At 39.6% G+C, this 19,943-nt stretch overlaps 1 protein-coding gene across 5 annotated transcripts in view; it reads right to left on the bottom strand.

The window, feature by feature from the left end:
* Positions 1–19,943, bottom strand: part of LOC131942064 (short transient receptor potential channel 4) — a 173,082-nt gene that overhangs the window by 19,449 nt on the left and 133,690 nt on the right. For 4 of the 5 annotated variants that reach the window (XM_059301766.1, XM_059301768.1, XM_059301765.1 and 1 more), the window contains 5 exons: positions 17,816–18,328; positions 11,031–11,265; positions 10,000–10,031; positions 9,667–9,775; positions 6,680–6,819 (listed from right to left, as the gene is read on the bottom strand). In XM_059301766.1, coding sequence (XP_059157749.1) covers positions 6,680–6,819; positions 9,667–9,775; positions 10,000–10,031; positions 11,031–11,265; positions 17,816–18,328 — 1,029 coding nt within the window. Of the gene's footprint in view, positions 1–6,679; positions 6,820–9,666; positions 9,808–9,999; positions 10,032–11,030; positions 11,266–17,815; positions 18,329–19,943 lie in introns of all 5 variants that reach the window. The other variant, XM_059301767.1, reaches the window with a different exon arrangement.

Genomic DNA, 19,943 nt, shown 5'->3' on the forward strand with positions numbered 1-19,943 from the left:
CATCCACATGGACCCACAGACAACTGTCAGACTTTACATTACAGGAATTGTCACACACACACACGCACGCACGTACGCCCGCCCGCACGCACGCACGCTCGCGCGAACGCATGCACAGACACACGCGCACACACGCACACACACACACACATGCACACACACACACATAAATATATATATATATAAGCAATGTAAACAACACCCGACACACCCACACGTTCAATTAGTTTACCTTCTTATGGATATGATTTTTTAAATTGAGTATCGTATACGATTCAATTTGATTAGTTTTAAAATAATGTTCATCTCTCTGCAGGAGCGATGTAACGGTAGTGTTTGGGGTGGTGGTGGTGGTGTGGTGGTGGTGTGGTGGTGGTGGTGGTGGTGGTGTGGTGGTGGTGTGGTGGTGGTGGTGGTGGTGTGGTGGTGGTGGTGTGGTGGTGGTGTGGTGGTGGTGTGGTGGTGGTGTGGTGGTGGTGTGGTGGTGTGGTGGTGGTGTGGTGGTGGTGTGGTGGTGGTGGTGGTGGTGGTGTGGTGGTGGTGTGGTGGTGGTGTGGTGGTGGTGTGGTGGTGGTGTGGTGGTGGTGGTGGTGTGGTGGTGGTGTGGTGGTGGTGTGGTGGTGGTGTGGTGGTGGTGTGGTGGTGTGGTGGTGGTGTGGTGGTGGTGTGGTGGTGGTGTGGTGGTGTGGTGGTGGTGTGGTGGTGGTGTGGTGGTGGTGGTGTGGTGGTGTGGTGGTGGTGTGGTGGTGGTGTGGTGGTGGTGTGGTGGTGTGGTGGTGGTGTGGTGGTGGTGTGGTGGTGGTGTGGTGGTGGTGTGGTGGTGGTGTGGTGGTGGTGTGGTGGTGTGGTGGTGGTGTGGTGGTGGTGTGGTGGTGGTGGTGTGGTGGTGTGGTGGTGGTGTGGTGGTGGTGTGGTGGTGTGGTGGTGGTGGTGGTGGTGGTGTGGTGGTGGTGTGGTGGTGGTGGTGGTGGTGTGGTGGTGGTGGTGGTGGTGGTGGTGTGGTGGTGGTGTGGTGGTGGTGTGGTGGTGGTGGTGGTGGTGGTGGTGTGGTGGTGGTGTGGTGGTGGTGTGGTGGTGGTGGTGGTGGTGGTGGTGGTGTGGTGGTGGTGTGGTGGTGGTGTGGTGGTGGTGTGGTGGTGGTGTGGTGGTGGTGTGGTGGTGTGGTGGTGGTGTGGTGGTGGTGTGGTGGTGGTGGTGTGGTGGTGTGGTGGTGGTGTGGTGGTGTGGTGGTGGTGGGGTGGTGGTGATGGGTGGTAATTGTGGCGTTGAGGGTGGGAGGGTGCGAACGAAGAAAATATCAGAAGAATAAATAATAGTCGTTTGGTAGGGCGAACAAACAGTGTTGCCCAACGTGGAAATTGGTTTTTGTTTTATCTAAACTTTTGAATTCGTCTGATCAAACAAAACACATGAACGTCGTGAGTCCAAAAATAAATAAATTGGGAAGTCTATTTTTCGTATATTGATATTAATAATTTACTAAAAGATTTTGATAATAAAAAAAATGAATTTCCCGAAGGTTAAGGCTAAGGCTATGTCCAGCGTTAGTATAGCACCACCACACTAACATTTAAGATAAATTTTAGCGTCAGGACATGGGTCAAGATTAGGCTTGGGGGTAAGGTAAAGTGCTAGGGATAAGGCTAGGGCTATGTCCAGCGTTAGGAAAGCAGCACAGGGCCGGCGCTACCTCTAAGGCGAACTAGACGGTCGCCTAGGGCGCCATCCCTAGGGGGGGGGGGCGCAAATGGTTTAATCTCTAATATCAAGAAATAACTTGATAATAACGAATAACTTTTATAAAGGAGTAGCGATCTATTTCGGCACCCAGGACGAATTATCAATTTTGCACCCCCACCACAAACTTAGGTCTATATAGGCCTATATTTATTTGCGATGGTGAAAATGCAACCCCACCTCCCTAATTTGGAAAGGTCGGGGCGCTTTTTACCAGTCACTTTGCCTTTCTAATTTGGTGTCACATAACTGATGTAAAAAACGAATTAAATAAGTTCGTAATTCAAATTTCGAACATTTTATTAGGGCCTGTAAGTCACTCTTAAACTATTAATATTTATTAAATAGGATGGATTATATAACAAACTGTAAACTTTGTTTTTTCAAATTATATTTTTTTAATATTTAATCAATAATTCTTGCAATATCTAAAACAGTTACCAGTGTTTGATTAATGATTTTTTGAAAGACATCCCTTTATTTAGGGGATCCAAAATTTTATTTGACAGTCATAAGGTGGAATAACCATTAACTGTAGGTCATCAGAATTGAATATAAGTATGCTATAATAAAGCTACCGTTTTTAGACTTTCGAACAAAACTTACAGTTAAGTATTCAATAAGTAAAATATATTGTTTTCACTAGGTTACATAGCTAATATAAAAGATTTGTTATAAATGTAACGTAATGAAATTTAGAACGTTTATTGTGTTTTTCAAATATGCCTTAATTACATTTGGTTAATTTAGCAAGTTTTGTGAAAGTTATGTCCCTTGAATAAAATTTTGTTATTTGGATTTTCAAATTGGAGATAATTCGTTGCTTAACTTTACATTCATTTCGAATTCCTGCACCTTAGGTTGGGGTGTAGGACAAAAGGCCGACATCCAAAAGGCCGACAAGATATAAGGCCAACACGGACAAAAGGCCGACAGCCAAAAGGCCGACAGGACATAAGGCCGACAGGACATAAGGCCGACAGCCATAAGGCCGACAAACCATAAGGCCGCCAAACCATAAGGCCCACAAGCATAAAAAATACTAATATCGCAAAAGTTGTGTTACTGCATAGCTCCTATCATGACAATCATCGAAATAAGGCATGAAAAAAGGTAAAACCTTCAAGAGAAGAGACGGTGCTAGTTGCTACCCTTATAAGGTGAACCATCGGGTCAAGCGACTGGAAATTACGGGTGTGTCTTAAATACAAAGGATCAACACCTAGATTTTGCGAAATGCTGTCACTGCTGTCTTTCATAGCTCCTTCTATGCAATCGAGTTGAGATAATCATCAAAGAACCAAGTCAAAAGCCGCCGGCACCATCGCCCACATGCAACAAGGTGGAACGCCAAGAGACAGTGCTAGTTTCGATCCTTATAAGGTGAACTATGGGGTCCATGCGACTGGAGATGACGGGAGTGTACAAAGAATAAACAGACAGGTGGCGTTACCACCATATTTCGCAAAGAAAGCAAAGAAACCGAATGAAGTAGAACAATCGCGTGCCTTGACTAGACTACATGTTAAATACAGACAAAATGTGAATTATATTTTAGTTTCGTCCATTGCGAATTGCGTGAAAAAAAGTGTGTATTATATTGGTTGGATTCATTAATTATGTTGTGATTGTGATACAAGTGTGCCGAAATTGGTAAGTTATTTTTGTTTTTTGTGTAAACTAACCCCTGTGATTTCCCTATATATGGACCAATATATCAGCAACAAATAATTAGTTACATCGTGTGTTTCATTTTATCCTATTGTATGTACCTAAGAATATTTATTAGAAACTTAAAAAGTCGTAAATAATTACATATTTTAGATATTAAACATGGCTGTAATTGTAGTTTGTGTCGTCGGCCTTTTGGATGTCGGCCTTTTGTCTTGTCGGCCTTTTGGAAGTCTGCCTTTTGGCAGTCGGCCTTTTGTCTTCTCGGCCTTTTTGTCCATGTCGGCCTTTTGTCCTGATCCCCTTAGGTTGACCGCTTGCCGCCAGAGGCGTAGCGACCCTTCCCGGCGCCCGGGGACAAACTTTTCGATTTACACCCCCCCCTCGAGATTTTGATTTGCACCCCCCCTCAAACTTTCAATTTGCACCCCCCTCAACCTTTCAATTTATTTTTCCAACCCATTTTGGCGCCCCCTAAGCTCGGCGCCCGGGGACATATGTCCCCCCCCCCTCGCTACGCTACTGCTTGCCGCTTACATATAAATACAACTTTAAGTTATTATTTGCTACTGTAAAAAATTATAGAGCTTAAGTTATAAACAAAACAGTTTGGTAGGTTTTTTTAGCATTATCAAGTTGAAAACAAATACATCATTAGCCGTTGTAGATTGCAATACTTAATGTTAGTAGACATACAGTCTTATTCGTAAATTAAACTTACACCGTGTATGCAATTGATAATAAATTAATATGTTACTTTTAATTATTTGTTTTCTTATACATATGTTTTAGTAATTAATTTTTGTGAAATGGGGAGTTTAATAAGTTTTGCCTAGAGCGCTAAATAACCTGGCGCCGGCACTGGAAAAGCACCGCAACACAAACATTTAATTTAAGATAAGTATCTTCTTTTATAGGAATTTAAAGTGTTTAAGTTGCTATGAAAAAGAATTGTATTGTTTCTGTATTCAAGGAATTTGTGTGAAAAAAAAATCATATAAAACGTTTTAATAACAAGATTTTATGTAATAATGCATTAAAAAGGAGAAGATAAATTATAGACTACTATTTAAATAACTATAAAGAAAAGCGTGGGTCACTTAAGTATCTATTGGACACCTTTACTAACATTTAGGAAGAGATTGTATACATTTCATTAATTACGTCTCGATAAGTAAATCTATAGATCTAAATCAAATTTTAATGAAATAGTTCATTTCATCGTATTCTAAAATTGGAAGATGACGCAATTGGTTTTGTATACTTTCCGTACTTCAAACATGTCACACGTGACGTCATCGATTTCGGCGTTCTTGTCACAACTATAAACACTTTTCCGGTTGCATAATTAAAACTGTTTTTCTACATTCGAATATGCCTTTATTTTTTTTATTTTTCTTCTTTAAATAAAATTTTGCTTATACATTTAAACCATCTACCATATTATTTTCAACAAAAGTCCGTATTAAGTTCTCCATATATCGCTGAAGATGATGATATCATAGCCTGTGAAAAGATTTTGCGGACAGAGAGAGAGAAGTGCGCACATAGTCTTTTATATATTAGGATACACTACAAACAGGCTTTCATTACATTTCGCTGATCATTGGTTCTCCGCATTTATCTGGCCACCCGCCCGTGAACTCTAATCAGTGTTGGTTTTATCGTGATGACTTCTGGCTGAGTACATCAAACAATTCAACCACCTCCCTCGGGCTTAAAACGTCACGGATCAATGGTGTGATGTAAACCAGTTCAAGAATTTTAAACTGCTAGGCTAAATGCTCGGGGATGTGTACAGTTTACAGGGCTTTGTTGTATACATTATCAAGTGACCTTGGCTAGACACTACCGTTCGAAGGGCGGGCTCAAGAATTTGTTTTCCTTATGCACTCTTGTATTGCCCCCTCCCCCACCTACTCCCCACTAAAATTCCAGTCCCTGGAAATTATAGTGGCAAGGGCGGGCTCAAGAATGTTTTCCTTATGCGTGCTTGTATTGTTGAAACAGAAACAGATTCCTACAACCACTAACACACCCTCGATCCATGCTGGGGTGATGCACACATTTACTAAAACCACGCGTTGATTGCAGAGCCCAATGATAATGTTTTTTTTAGTCTACTTAGAGTATAATACTAAAAAAAAAGTCGCAACTCTTTTCCCTAGGCCCTATGACGTCTGTTGGGCAAGGTCCGCTCCTTACACCGAAGCAAAATAAAAAAAAAAAAAATCAAACGAAATAGGCAAGGGATAAAAGGCCATTTAGCAGCAACAATCTCCTTCCACTTCCTAGCCGGGTCTCTGGAGTTAATGATTTTTACTAGCTTATTTGTATAAAATTTACGCGTGGTATTTGAAATTACTTCCGGGTTAACTCAGACCATACTATACATTGTTTACATGCAAGTAACCTATACAACAACCAACAAATAGTATAGCTACAAGAAACCTAATAGATGTACTCTCGCCAATACAACAACCAACAAATTGCCTATAACTACAAGACACCTAATAGATGTACTCTTGCCAATACAACAAACAAACTGTATAACTACAAGACACCTAATAGATGTACTCTCGCCAATACAACAAACAAATTGTATAACTACAAGACACCTAATAGATGTACTCTCGCCAATACAATAAACAACAAATTGTATGGCTACAAGACACCTAACAGATGTACTCTTGCCAATACAACAAACAAACTGCATAACTACAAGACACCTAATAGATGTACTCTCGCCAATACAACAACCAACGAATTGCCTATAACTACAAGACACCTAATAGATGTACTCTCGCCAATACAACAAACAAATTGTATAACTACAAGACACCTAATAGATGTACTCTCGCCAATACAACAAATTGTATAACTACAAGACACCTAATAGATGTACTCTCGCCAATACAACAACCAACAAATTGTAAAGCTACAAGACACCTAATAGATGTACTCTCGCCAATACAACAAATTGTATAACTACAAGACACCTAATAGATGTACTCTCGCCAATACAACAACCAACAAATTGTAAAGCTACAAGACACCTAATAAATGTACTCTCGCCAATACAACAAATTGTATAACTACAAGACACCTAATAGATGTACTCTCGCCAATACAACAACCAACAAATTGTAAAGCTACAAGACACCTAATAGATGTACTCTCGCCAATACAACAACCAACAAATTGCCTATAACTACAAGGCACCTAATAGATGTACTCTCGCCAATACAACAATCAACAACCCACAACTTACCTGCAAGTAAGCTAGAAGGCGGAGCGTGAAAGTTGCTATGTATAAAGAGTTTGTAAAAAAGTCTAGAATATTCCACATGTCGTGGATGTACTCGATGGCCCCCTCGTCCCAGAGTTGTTTGATCTCGCTCCACATCAGACCTGTTTTAAAAGACGAGCCAAAAGTTAATTGCCAATTTACTTCATCAGAATTAAACTTCCATAATTACACCCCCATGAAAGGTATCTCAGGAGATAGTCGTAAAAATCAATATGCGCTCATAAAAAAATTCAATGTAGTTTTATTTTTTATTTGTCTCCAATAGTTAAAAAGTGGAATTTAGTTTTCATATAGACTCTGAAATAAAGGTATTTAGTCATGAGGTACCTCTGTTCAAGTAGAAGAGAGTACCAAATTGTTACTAAATAAAGATATTTAGACTTGAAGTACCCAAACGAATACCGAATTTTCTCCTAAATAAAAATATTTAGACATGAGGTACCCATATGAATACCGAATTTTCTACTAAATAAAGGTATTTAAACATGTGGTTGGTTGCCCTTGTATGATAGCCCTAGATAACACCGAACATGTCCTACAGGACTACAGCATACACCAACAGACACAGTCTAGATACTGGCCCCAACACAGTCTTAGAGAAAAAAATGTTTGGGGAGCTGGCACATCTAGAGACGACCGTGCAGTAAGTCTGTGATGTTGGTCTTGTTGTATGGTTCCCTCTATATAGAAATAGTAAGAACGACGACGAAGAAGAAATATAATAAGGTTTATTATGTTAACTGTCGTTTTAGGGAGCCGGACGTTTTCCCGAAAGACAGTTGCCCGAATGCCGTTTGCCCGAAGGCCGATTTCCCGAATGGACACTTGCCCGAACGCGACAAATGCCCGAATGGACACTTGCCCGATTGGTACCGAATGCGACAAACGCCCGAATGGACACTTGCCCGAATGCGACAAATGCCCGAATGCCACTTGCCCGAAGGCCGTTTGCCCGAAAAATGTTAACATTATATATTGCCAAATAGTCATTTGTAATCAATTAAAATTTGAAATTTTGATAAACAAAAATAAAGGGAGAATAAATTATTTTCCATAATTTATATTATATATTACCATGCAGAAATTTTAATAAATTTATATTTGCTATATAAAAAGTGTATAAACATTTTTCTTTTCTGTCTATGACATTACACAAAAGTTTATCAAAAGTTTTATTGTGTGACATAAATATTTTCATTGTTGTTATTTATTTCTTATCAAATCATGAATCATGATGTGAAAAAAAAAAAAAAAAAAAAAAAAAAAAACAAAAAAACAACGAAAATACTAGTAAAGATTTTACAACAGTTTCAATCAGAGATAGCCGGAGACAGTCAGGGTCCGAACCCGCGAATATGGGGTTATCAAGCGAATATTCTACCGCCAGACCACGCCGTCCCATAGCCACGTTACGCCTTCCATAATATAACCCTGTGCCTGCTGTTGTTTATTTCAGTATTGCTTATTTCGTCAAGAGACTGTGGAATTAAACATTGTGCGTATTTCATCCGTCGGCGATCTATATTTGGCCAAACACGACTTAATCGAGCGATTTTAAGACTTCCTGAACTTCCGCTGACAATCAGCTTAAAACTCATTGAATTGGAGCTAAACCTAACGTCATTCTCTAATCCAAGTAAAAATTCAAATTAGACTTCCCCAGCAGGGACTATTTCCCCCACTCAGCAGACGATTCATTTAACTGTCCGCCAAATCGAAACTTTACCAGTACCTCAAGTCGACAGGGCAGAAACATCACCAACCGCCCAGAAAAGGCAGATAAAAAAATATTTTCCCCTGCCCGAGCTAGACACGTGGTGATTATGCTAATTAAGAGTGCGTCACCAAAATTTGACAGACGATTATATATATTTTTTTTAAATGTACGATAAAGTAAAAAGAAATCTTTTAATTGATTTTACTTTCAACTTCTTAACAAACGTCTGGGTGGTACGTCCATTGTCTGGAGCAGAATTAAACCGTCATATTGTAAAGTAAGTAACTTAAAATTCCGAAATATCTAAAAAAAAATGTAATAACCTGCCTCAAGATAGGAAAAAAAAAGAACAAGAACGCCACACCCCCCCCCCCACCAATGAAAAACTAATCAAAAATAAAAACAAAAAGTAAGACTACAAGCAACCAACCACTCTCCTACATAAGAAAACAGCCAATTAATCAACCAGTCTTCGACATAAGAAAACAACCAACTAACCAGCCTGCCACTTAGGACAACAACCAACCAACCAACAAACCGCCTTGCTATACCATACAACAACCAACTGACCAAGCTGCCATACACTACAACAAACAAGACAACCAACCTGCAACATAGGGCAACAATCAAACCAACCAACCAACCTACCTGCCATACAACACAACATCCAACCAACCTGCCATACAACACAACAACCAACCAACCTGTCACACAACACAACAACCAACCAACCTGCCATACAACACAACATCCAACCAACCTGCCATACAACACAACAACCGACCAACCTGCCATACAACACAACAACCGACCAACCTGTCACACAACACAACAACCAACCAACCAACCTGCCATACAACACAACAACCAACCTGCCATACAACAACCAACCAACCTGTCACACAACACAACAACCAACCAACCAGCCATACAACACAACAACCAACCAACCTGTCACACAACACAACAACCAACCAACCAGCCATACAACACAACAACCAACCAACCTGTCACACAACACAACAACCAACCAACCTGTCATACAACACAACAACCAACCAACCTGTCACACAACACAACAACCAACCAACCTGCCATACAACACAACAACCAACCAACCTGCCACACAACACAACAACCAACCAACCAGCCATACAACACAACAACCAACCAACCTGCCATACAACACAACAACCAACCAACCTGCCATACAAGAACCAAGACAACCCACCTGCAACATATGCCAAGATGACCCACTCAACAAGTGAAGCTTGCGACCCGCGCAATTCTTTCTTCAGTTGCCCGTCCCGCCTCATCTCGTCCTCGCTTATCTTCATCACCTCCACTCTCTGAGATACTAGGATAAGTAAAACTGGGGAGTACAGGGATATTAGGGATAATGACTAGATCACCTCCACTCTCTGGGATACTAGGATAAGTAAAACTGGGGAGTACAGGGATATTAGGGATTGTAGTTGGATACATCACCTCCACTCTCTGGGATACTAGGATAAATAAAACTGGGGAGTACAGGGATATTAAGGATTGTAGTTAGATACATCACCTCCACTCTCTGGGATACTAGGATAAGTAAAACTGAGGAGTACAGGGATATTAGGGATTGCAATTGGATACATCAGCTCCACTCTCTGGGATACTAGGATAAGTATCACTGGAGAGTACAGGGATATTAAGGATAATGGCTAGATCACAATATTCTGGGATACTAGGATAAGTAACACAGTAAAGTAAAAGGTTAATAGGTATAGTTTTTGGAAAGATCATCTCCACTCTGAGATACTAGGATAAGTAAAACTGTGAAGTACAGTTGGGAGTGGAGTTATGCAAATTGCTTAAAAAAACACTACATTTTGTCCCTGGGATATAAGGATAGGTAATTCAGTGGGATCATTTTGTCCCTGGGATATAAGGATAGGTAATTCAGTGGGATATGAGGATTTCCTGTATGTACGAGTGAAACAGTTTTATGAACAATGCGTGATGACAAGGGAAAGAACTAAAATCTTGTCAGGATCATCTGCACGTCTTCAGAGTCCTTTTTATTCCTTAGGTTTGTGTAACGTTAACAAAAAGATAAAACCTGTAACTTAGAGGCATCAATATCGTAGTTAAAATTACAATAATATTTGCATAACGTGAATTAAACGGCTAGATGGGTGAAAGTTAACATTGAGAGAAAAGAAAGTTATCATTAGCTTTCAATAACAAAGTGGATGCATCTAAATCTGAATAACATTGATATTAAAAAGTAACGGGATCTAGTTCACAACAATATTTTGATAAACGAAACAAATGTTTTGTAATCGTAGATAACTTACATAAAAATCTTAAGAAAACTAGAATTTTATAAACATCATAAACAAAACAACGTATCAATAAGGGAAATAATTCTAATAAAAATATGTCAGGAAAAATAAATAACAACCTTCAAAAAAATATTAACTTGGATGGAAATATTTTTAAAAAATATATATAAAAAAGGCAAAATATAAGTAAACAAAATTAATGAAATGGCTTAAAAAAAGGAGAGAATAAATCCTAGGGAAAACATAAACTTGAAGGGAAATAACTCACACAGAAAAACAACGTATGAAGTGCAGTGTATCATGAATTTGATGCAGGGCTTGGTGATCAGCTGACCGACGCTGCACTTGGGTGCGATGAGATAAACAATGGACAGCACGGGGAACAGGGCGCCGATGATCCCCATGATGGTCAGCTTGGAGAGGATGGACCGACGTCTGAAGCCCGGCAGGCCCTCGTACCAGAGGGAGGCGAGAAGTTGTTGGCAGTTGGGGTGGGCGACAAACTGGCCAGATGGAAAAATCAATATCATAATCCATTTCATATATATATATATATATATATATATATATATATATATATATATATATATATATATATATATATATATATATATATATATATATATATATATATATTTATATAAATATATACACACATTTATGTATCTCTCTCTCTCTCACTCTCTCTCTCTCTCTCTCTCTCTCTCTCTCTCTCTCTCTCTCTCTCTCTCTCTCTCTCTATATATATATATATATATATATATATATATATATATATATATATATATATATTTAAGCCTATATATTATATATAGATCTATGTATAAATGTAGAAAATGTACATTTTAATAAAGAATGCTCATATCGTTTATATAAAAAGGTAAACATTTATGCGAATATATGAATACATATTGATATCGATATTATTTACTACCTGCAATACAAGCATATTTTTTTATGAAGCGGGTATGTTTACATCATTAAACGTAGGTATCATTAAAATGCAGGCCTATATCGTTACAATTTACATAATAAAAAATACGCGGTTATAAAAATTAACGACTCAAAAGAGAAAGTTTATGCTTTGATTATTTAATTACATATGCACCGAGCCCACCCCTTGCCCTCTAGTAAAGGTTAATGGTAATTAGTTGTAAAAATGGTGATCTAGCCAGAGGAACAACCCTACAACAGTAGTTATGGCCTAGGTCGTAGCACTCACTATAAATTATAACAGCGTGTTTAGTTCTATGTTTTACACTATCGTATGTGTAAAACCAAGGCACAACATAGCCGTTAAATACGGTAAGAACACAACATCATGCACGAGAGTGATGCCATTGCTTTGTTTTGACACTTAGCTGACGTGTTCGTTAGTTCACGATGATATTTCTTTTTGCAAAATGGCTTCCAGCTATCCCTTTGACATTCATCCTGATTCATCTCAGACACCCGGGGGGTGGGGTGAGGGTCAGTCAGGGGACAGTACAAAGGATGGGAGGGTCTTATGCTCGGTTGTTTATCCTTTTCTTTGCAGGTCGTGCAAAAGGAGCTATGTGGTGTGATATCATTTACGGACAACCCTATGTGTACTTAATTGATATAGCTGTTTTACATGAACAAGTTAGATGGTGACGTAACCAAAGGACGAACAGTGATGTAACCAACAGACGAACAGTGACGTAACCAAAAGACAAACAGTGACGTAACAAACAGACATATAGCAACGTATACAACAAAAAATAAAAGCCAAATTAAAAATCTAAACTTTCTACACAAACCTTTAGGCTTAATGTTTAATGACCAAATGCTTGAGGAAAACTTACTCTGGTTTGATAATTCCCAACGATACACAACCTCCATCCGTAGCAGTGCGGGTGGTGGGGGCGGGGGGGGGGGGGGGGGGGGAGGGGAGGTTCCTCAGAATTGGGGGATTGGGGGATGTTACAGATCTACACTATGAAAATAATGTTTACAATATCACATATTACACTGTATTTTATACCATAAAATGTACAGCGCATGAATTGTTAGCACTTGATTATACCCGGCTTTACGCATTTGAATGAGAATTACTTGGCTTTAAAAACTATAATATTATTCATTGCTTCAGAAAGATGTTTTTTTTTTCAATGTTTTTATTTCTATGTAAAATATTTTGTAAAAGAGCGTCCGATTTGCTCCTGCCCTCGTGGGATTGTAAAATACCATGATGTGGCTACCAGGGGTTCTAATTTCCTCATCAAACGTCCCCGGGAGTTGCAGATCCAGTTGGTGGCATCTGGAACCACAGGGAATCATCCCAACCTCTCCCCCCTCCCCCCCCCCCCATCCTCCGGGATGTGTTTTTCTTTTGCCGCTGAGCTGCTCACCAGCCTTCTGCCAGATCATCTGCGCATGCGCGCTGTAAACGACTTCCGCTCGAATGTGTTGTTTGATTTACAACTGGTCTCAATAGAGGACAGGTACAAAATTTCCGTGAGTTAAAATAAAATAACGCGGGTAATTGCAATTTCAAAACATTGAGTTGAGTTTTGTTTTGTAAAGTTGAGTTGAATGGTGTTCAATTATCGAGATTAGACCGAATGTTACAATTTTGTAACCCAATTCTATTTCAGCGATTTCGTTCAAACTTTGTTTTTGCAATTATCAAGACATACATGTTTCAGACATTTTTAGTTTAGTTTGATTACAAAAAAAAAAAATAAAGTACAAAAGTTAGCTATTATTTTGGATTAGAAGCTATTTTTCCCACGTTTTCTTTAACTTGCTTTCTCTGTGTGTTTCTGTGTTTGTCTTTCCAATCAAATCTTGCGATCGAAATTTCTGGCACTTCCCAGTTAGCTAGCGCGCTGAAATTTTCAGGGAAGCTTTCTTTTGGATGACCATAGAATAATCACTTGTTATTATTACTAAATTGATCAATGGAAACATTTTATTGAGCATTTTAGACCGCTATATAATCTATATATATTCTCCTCTGCGAGCCATTAGAAAAAAAACCAGCGACGCGTAGCTAGCCTCTCTCTTGCCGCGCGCAGTGAAGCGAACGATCCCACGTCTGCTTAGGGGCAGATAATTTCGTTTTAACCGACTATAAACTTACAGAAGGTAGGCCAGTTTGGGGGAGACGATATGGTCGAGTGGTTGGGCACACGATTGCTATCCCACTCGACACGGGTTCAAATCTATGTGTTCTAGTCAGTAACGTATTCACACAACGTGTTTTTTACGAGTTGTCTTTTTACGAGTTGTCTTCGTTTACCCAACAAAAAAGTGAAAAGATAAAATCGATAGCAAGATTTTAATGCAAACAAACAGACAAAGACTAAAAAGTAGAAAATAATAATCATTAAAAAAGTTTTAAAAAACCCACGTTTTCTGATTGAACTAAAAAGTAGAAAATAAATGTTATACATCACAATAATGCAAGCTATCACTCTACTATAAGCGATCAAAAACGTGGGGCGCCGTGATTTTCTTACAGTTTCTAATACTGTTGACTCTCTACAAGCTCCCTAATAAAAGTCAATAGTATTATCTAATAAATAGTAATATAACTTTTACTTCGGCGCCCCACGTTTTTCATCGCTTATAGTAGAGTGATAGCTTGCATTATTGTGATGTATAACATTTATTTTCTACTTTTTAGTTCAATCAGAAAACGTGGGTTTTTTTAAACTTTTTTAATGATTATTATTTAAAAAGCAGCAATGAGATTCAGACCAATTTCAATTCTGCCTCAGAATGTCGCAATTCAATGAAATTATCAGTGATCGAGAAAGTGGCTCTTAAATAAAAATCAACTCAACCAAACGCATCAAGATTCAGTGATCGAGAAAGTGGTTCCTATATAAAAATCAACTCTACCAAGAACATCGAAATTTGTTAGATAAGCAAACATCGCATCTCAACTGCAAACTTTTAACATAACGAGTTGCACGGAGATCGATTTTTTTACTATCATTATTTATTCAATGTAGCGTACACGGTAAACATTGATCAGTCGTTCAAAATGTGATTAAAATACTCAGGTAGGAAGTTGTGTATTTGCAGTTACAGGCATTGAAAACACCATAGACACACACTTTAAATTTTAAACACACTTTAAACATAACTTGAACACACTGAACACACCATAGACACACACTTTAAACACAATATCAACATAACATGGGCACAAACTGAACACAACTGGCCATCTAGGTCAAACTAAAGGTCAGTTAACAGTTGTTATCCCATAAATAACGAACCCCCCCCCCCCCACCCCCCACTTGTTTGGTATAGAAACTAAAACAAAGATGTTCTAGAAATTTCGTATAATAGCATGCAACAGACAATGATTTCAGTTTTCTTAATGACCAAATTAAAATTAATATTGTTTAACATTACAAACATTGCATTGAGTTTAACAACAAATATTGCCTTCAGTTTTACATTCTACCTAGGTGTGTCACGTTTTAGGTGGTGAAGTGGGGGGGGGGGGGGGGGGTGGGGAAACCAAATTAGAGTGAACTTAGCGTCAGTTTTTAGATGATTGTTCTAAACATACATATACAATTATACATATATACTGATTCAGAAATAGATTTAAGTAAGTAACAGTGGTATTATGACAGTAAATTTTTTTTACAGAGGGGTCCATGTGGGGGGGGGGGGGGGTTGTAACCCCCCTAACCCCACCCTGCCTACGCAACTGATTGACGGTAATATAGGATTGTAAGAAATGTAAGGATTGTAGGCAATATAAAGAATGTAGGCAATATAAAGAATGTAGGCAAAATATGGATTGGATGAAATATGATATTTAAGCTACACTATGATTGTGGGCTACATCAGGGATGGTGCTGTGGGAATATTATTCCAACTTTTTGATTAGCATTATCTACAGGAACCCACCCCCCCCCCCCCACCCCTCACCCCCACCTCATAAAATTCCTCCATCTTTTGTTTATTTAAGTTCACAAACAAACAGGAGAAAAAAACTCCACGATAACAAGATGAAGGCCTTTACGAAACAATAACAAGCTGGAGGTCATTACGAAACAATAACAAGCTGGAGGTCATTACGAAACAATAACAAGCTGGAGGTCATTACGAAACAATAACAAGCTGGAGGTCGTTACGAAACGATAACAAGATGAAGGCCATTACGAAACGGCACCGTTGACGCGGCGACCACACGAAAAACTCGGACCACAGTTTCCCGTATCAACAGATCATCCAACCGGAAGTGACTTCATAAAATGGAGGTCAACTGTCAATTAGTGGCGCCCCCTATGTTTTCCGAGAGCGTGTTGGCCGGTGACGTGAGCCGACCGTCCAGGGTCGTCGGTGGATGGGGATAATGGCGTCATGGTGGTCATGTGACTCAGAGGCGTAGCGAGGGCGGGGGGTGCGGACCGCAACGGGTGACACCATTTAGGGGGGTGACACCAAGGCAAAAAATAGTAAAATATATAGAGAAAAATGTGAGGGGGGGGGGCGTGCAAAACGAAAGTTTGAGGGCGGTGCAAATCGAAAGTTCGAGGGGGGGGGGGGGAGAGGTGCAAATCGAAAGTTCGGGTGGGGGGGGGGTGCAAATCGGAAAGTTTGTCCCCGGGGGGAAGAGTCGCTACGCCTCTGCGGGGGGGGGGGGGGGGGACGACACCATTAAGTGCCACACCGGGTGACATCCGACCTCGCTACGCCACTGATGTGACCGGGGTGGATGGAGATAATGGCGTCATGGTGGTCATGTGACCGGGGGTGGTTGGGGATAATGACGTCATGGTGGTCATGTGAACGGGGGTGGTTGGGAAGGTTTTTAAATGCTTGGTCAATGATTGGTCAAATACCAATTTAAAAACCATTTTAAAACAGTTTTATATTTAAAAAATGCACAGCATGAATAAATAAAGAGTGTTATTAATTAAACATATAGCCTCTTCCAAACTTTTAATTTTAACAAATTAACACTAATGCACACCTTAATTGAGCTTATAAGAAAAAAAAAACATAACTTAAATTTTGTTTTATTTTATGTTTTTTTTCCTGACGTCATTTGGGTTAATTTGTTATTGTAAAAAAAAAAAAGATTTGCGATTAGAAAATCCAAAACATTTTAGAATCTGATGTCAAAATGCATTTTTTATGTTGCTTAAAATTAAAAAAAAAACATTAATAAAACAAGATTTCCATTAATGACTCGTGTCAAACACAGGTGAGCTGATAAAACACCTGTCTACACCTGATGCCGGTGCAGCTACTAGTCTTAGACAGGTAAGGGTTTGTCCAAACATGACGTCATACTCCTGGATAAGGCGAGTCGGTCGGAGGTTTGAATTTTATACAGTAGGGGACAGTAGGGGTGTGTGACGGGGGAGAATAGGATTTGTGAGGTGGGGGTGGAAATCACATTTCAGGAAGTTTAAATTTTTTTTTTAAAGTACACTGTTAAACTGTAGTTTCGCAGTAATTTAAATTTAATTTCTAAAAAAAACAACCTCTGTAAATTATAGCTAAATTTATCAGTGTTAACAATATTGACCAAAAACACAAAGAGATTTACTGATACAGTAAGAACAACAACAATCCCCCCCCCCCACGCACACAAATAACAAAGACCCCTCACATTTATGCTTATACTTTATAGCTAATATTGTGTGATACAGGTAAAAACAACAACTACCCCTCTCGCGTATACAAATAAAAAGAACCATCCCATTTTCTACAAGTAGTATATTTGATTATTTCCTTTTATAAGCTTGTGTATACAGGTAAAAACAACAACCCTCTCCACCCCTACACATAACGAACATCCCTCATCTTCTGCTTATATATATTTAACCTGATACTAACAAAAAAAACCAACCACAACAGCCACCATTACCCTACCCCTACTCCAACAACAACAAAACAACAACACAAAAAACAACAAACACCCTCACCTTCTTCTGTTTGTATTTTAAACCTGACAATGGCAAACAACAACAACAGCAGCCAACATTACCCTACCCCAACAACAACAACAACACAAAAAACCATAACAACAACAACAGCAAATACCCTCACCTTCTTCTGCTTGTACTTGATGGCCAGTTTGAGCCTCGACAGCCGCACCTTATCACAGCTGGGCTCGTCTGCTGTAGAGTTGTCGTGGTTGAGTATGATGGCCAGCTCTCTGGAACCTCTCGTCTGCTCAAGCAGGTCCACCGCGAACTCCTGGCACTTCACGGCTAACTTCTCGTAGTCCGCCTTAAACTCGTTCTCCAACTTGCTCAGCTGTTTAAGCTCACAGCTCAGCTCAAAAGAGGTTAAAATAGGGTCTTTGCTGGACAGGCATATCAAAGACGGACTGGCCAGGGCCTTGTAGGCGTTGATTCTGGAGCGGGAGTGTCTGAGAGAGTCTTCCTGGCTGCCGGATATGCAATCCTTGCAGCTGCAGCGGGCGTTGTGAGGTTTGGGGATGCGGTAGCCTCGGTCGAGAAGGATTTTGATGATTTCGTAGTTGTCGCGGTGTCCGGCGAGGATGATGGGGGTGATGTCGGGGGTGAAGGAACTGGAGGGCACCGAGGTCGCCAGCGACTGGGGAGAGAAGGGTTAGGTTAATCTGGTGGCGTTGTAAGGGTTAGGTTAATCTGGTGGCGTTGTAAGGGTTAGGTTAATCTGGTGCCATTGTAAGGGTTAGGTTAATCTGGTGGCATTGTAAGGGTTAGGTTAATCTGGTGCCATTGTAAGGGTTAGGTTAATCTGGTGTTGTTGTAAGGGTTAAGTTAATCTGGTGTTATTGTAAGGGTTAGGTTAATCTGGTGTTATTGTAAGGGTTAGGTTAATCTGGTGTTATTGTAAGGGTTAGGTTAATCTGGTGTTATTGTAAGGGTTAGGTTAATCTGGTGTTATTGTAAGGGTTAGGTTAATCTGGTGGCATTGTAAGGGTTAGGTTAATCTGGTGCTATTGTAAGGGTTAGGTTAATCTGGTGTTGTTGTAAGGGTTAAGTTAATCTGGTGTTATTGTAAGGGTTAGGTTAATCTGGTGGCGTTGTAAGGGTTAGGTTAATCTGGTGCCATTGTAAGGGTTAGGTTAATCTGGTGGCATTGTAAGGGTTAGGTTAATCTGGTGCCATTGTAAGGGTTAGGTTAATCTGGTGTTGTTGTAAGGGTTAAGTTAATCTGGTGTTATTGTAAGGGTTAGGTTAATCTGGTGTTATTGTAAGGGTTAGGTTAATCTGGTGTTATTGTAAGGGTTAGGTTAATCTGGTGTTATTGTAAGGGTTAGGTTAATCTGGTGTTATTGTAAGGGTTAGGTTAATCTGGTGGCATTGTAAGGGTTAGGTTAATCTGGTGCTATTGTAAGGGTTAGGTTAATCTGGTGTTGTTGTAAGGGTTAAGTTAATCTGGTGTTATTGTAAGGGTTAGGTTAATCTGGTGTTATTGTAAGGGTTAGGTTAATCTGGTGGCATTGTTAGGGTTAGGTTAATCTGGTGGCATTGTTAGGGTTAGGTTAATCTGGTGGCATTGTTAGGGTTAGGTTAATCTGGTGGCATTGTAAGGGTTAGGTTAATCTGGTGGCATTGTTAGGGTTAGGTTAATCTGGTGGCATTGTTAGGGTTAGGTTAATCTGGTGTTATTGTAAGGGTTAGGTTAATCTGGTGGCATTGTAAGGGTTAGGTTAATCTGGTGTTATTGTAACGGTTAGGTTAATCTGGTGGCATTGTAAGGGTTAGGTTAATCTGGTGGCATTGTTAGGGTTAGGTTAATCTGGTGTTATTGTAAGGGTTAGGTTAATCTGGTGTTATTGTAAGGGTTAGGTTAATCTGGTGTTATTGTAAGGGTTAGGTTAATCTGGTGGCATTGTTAGGGTTAGGTTAATCTGGTGTTATTGTAAGGGTTAGGTTAATCTGGTGTTGTTGTAAGGGTTAGGTTAATCTGGTGTTGTTGTAAGGGTTAAGTTAATCTGGTGTTATTGTAAGGGTTAGGTTAATCTGGTGTCATTGTAAGGGTTAGGTTAATCTGGTGTTATTGTAACGGTTAGGTTAATCTGGTGTTATTGTAAGGGTTAGGTTAATCTGGTGGCATTGTTAGGGTTAGGTTAATCTGGTGGCATTGTTAGGGTTAGGTTAATCTGGTGGCATTGTTAGGGTTAGGTTAATCTGGTGGCATTGTAAGGGTTAGGTTAATATGGTGGCATTGTAAGGGTTAG

Source organism: Physella acuta, unplaced genomic scaffold (assembly GCF_028476545.2).
Source record: "Physella acuta isolate Inbredline_101_S28 unplaced genomic scaffold, ASM2847654v3 ptg000386l, whole genome shotgun sequence".
In the NCBI taxonomy this organism is placed as follows: Eukaryota; Metazoa; Mollusca; class Gastropoda; family Physidae; genus Physella; species Physella acuta.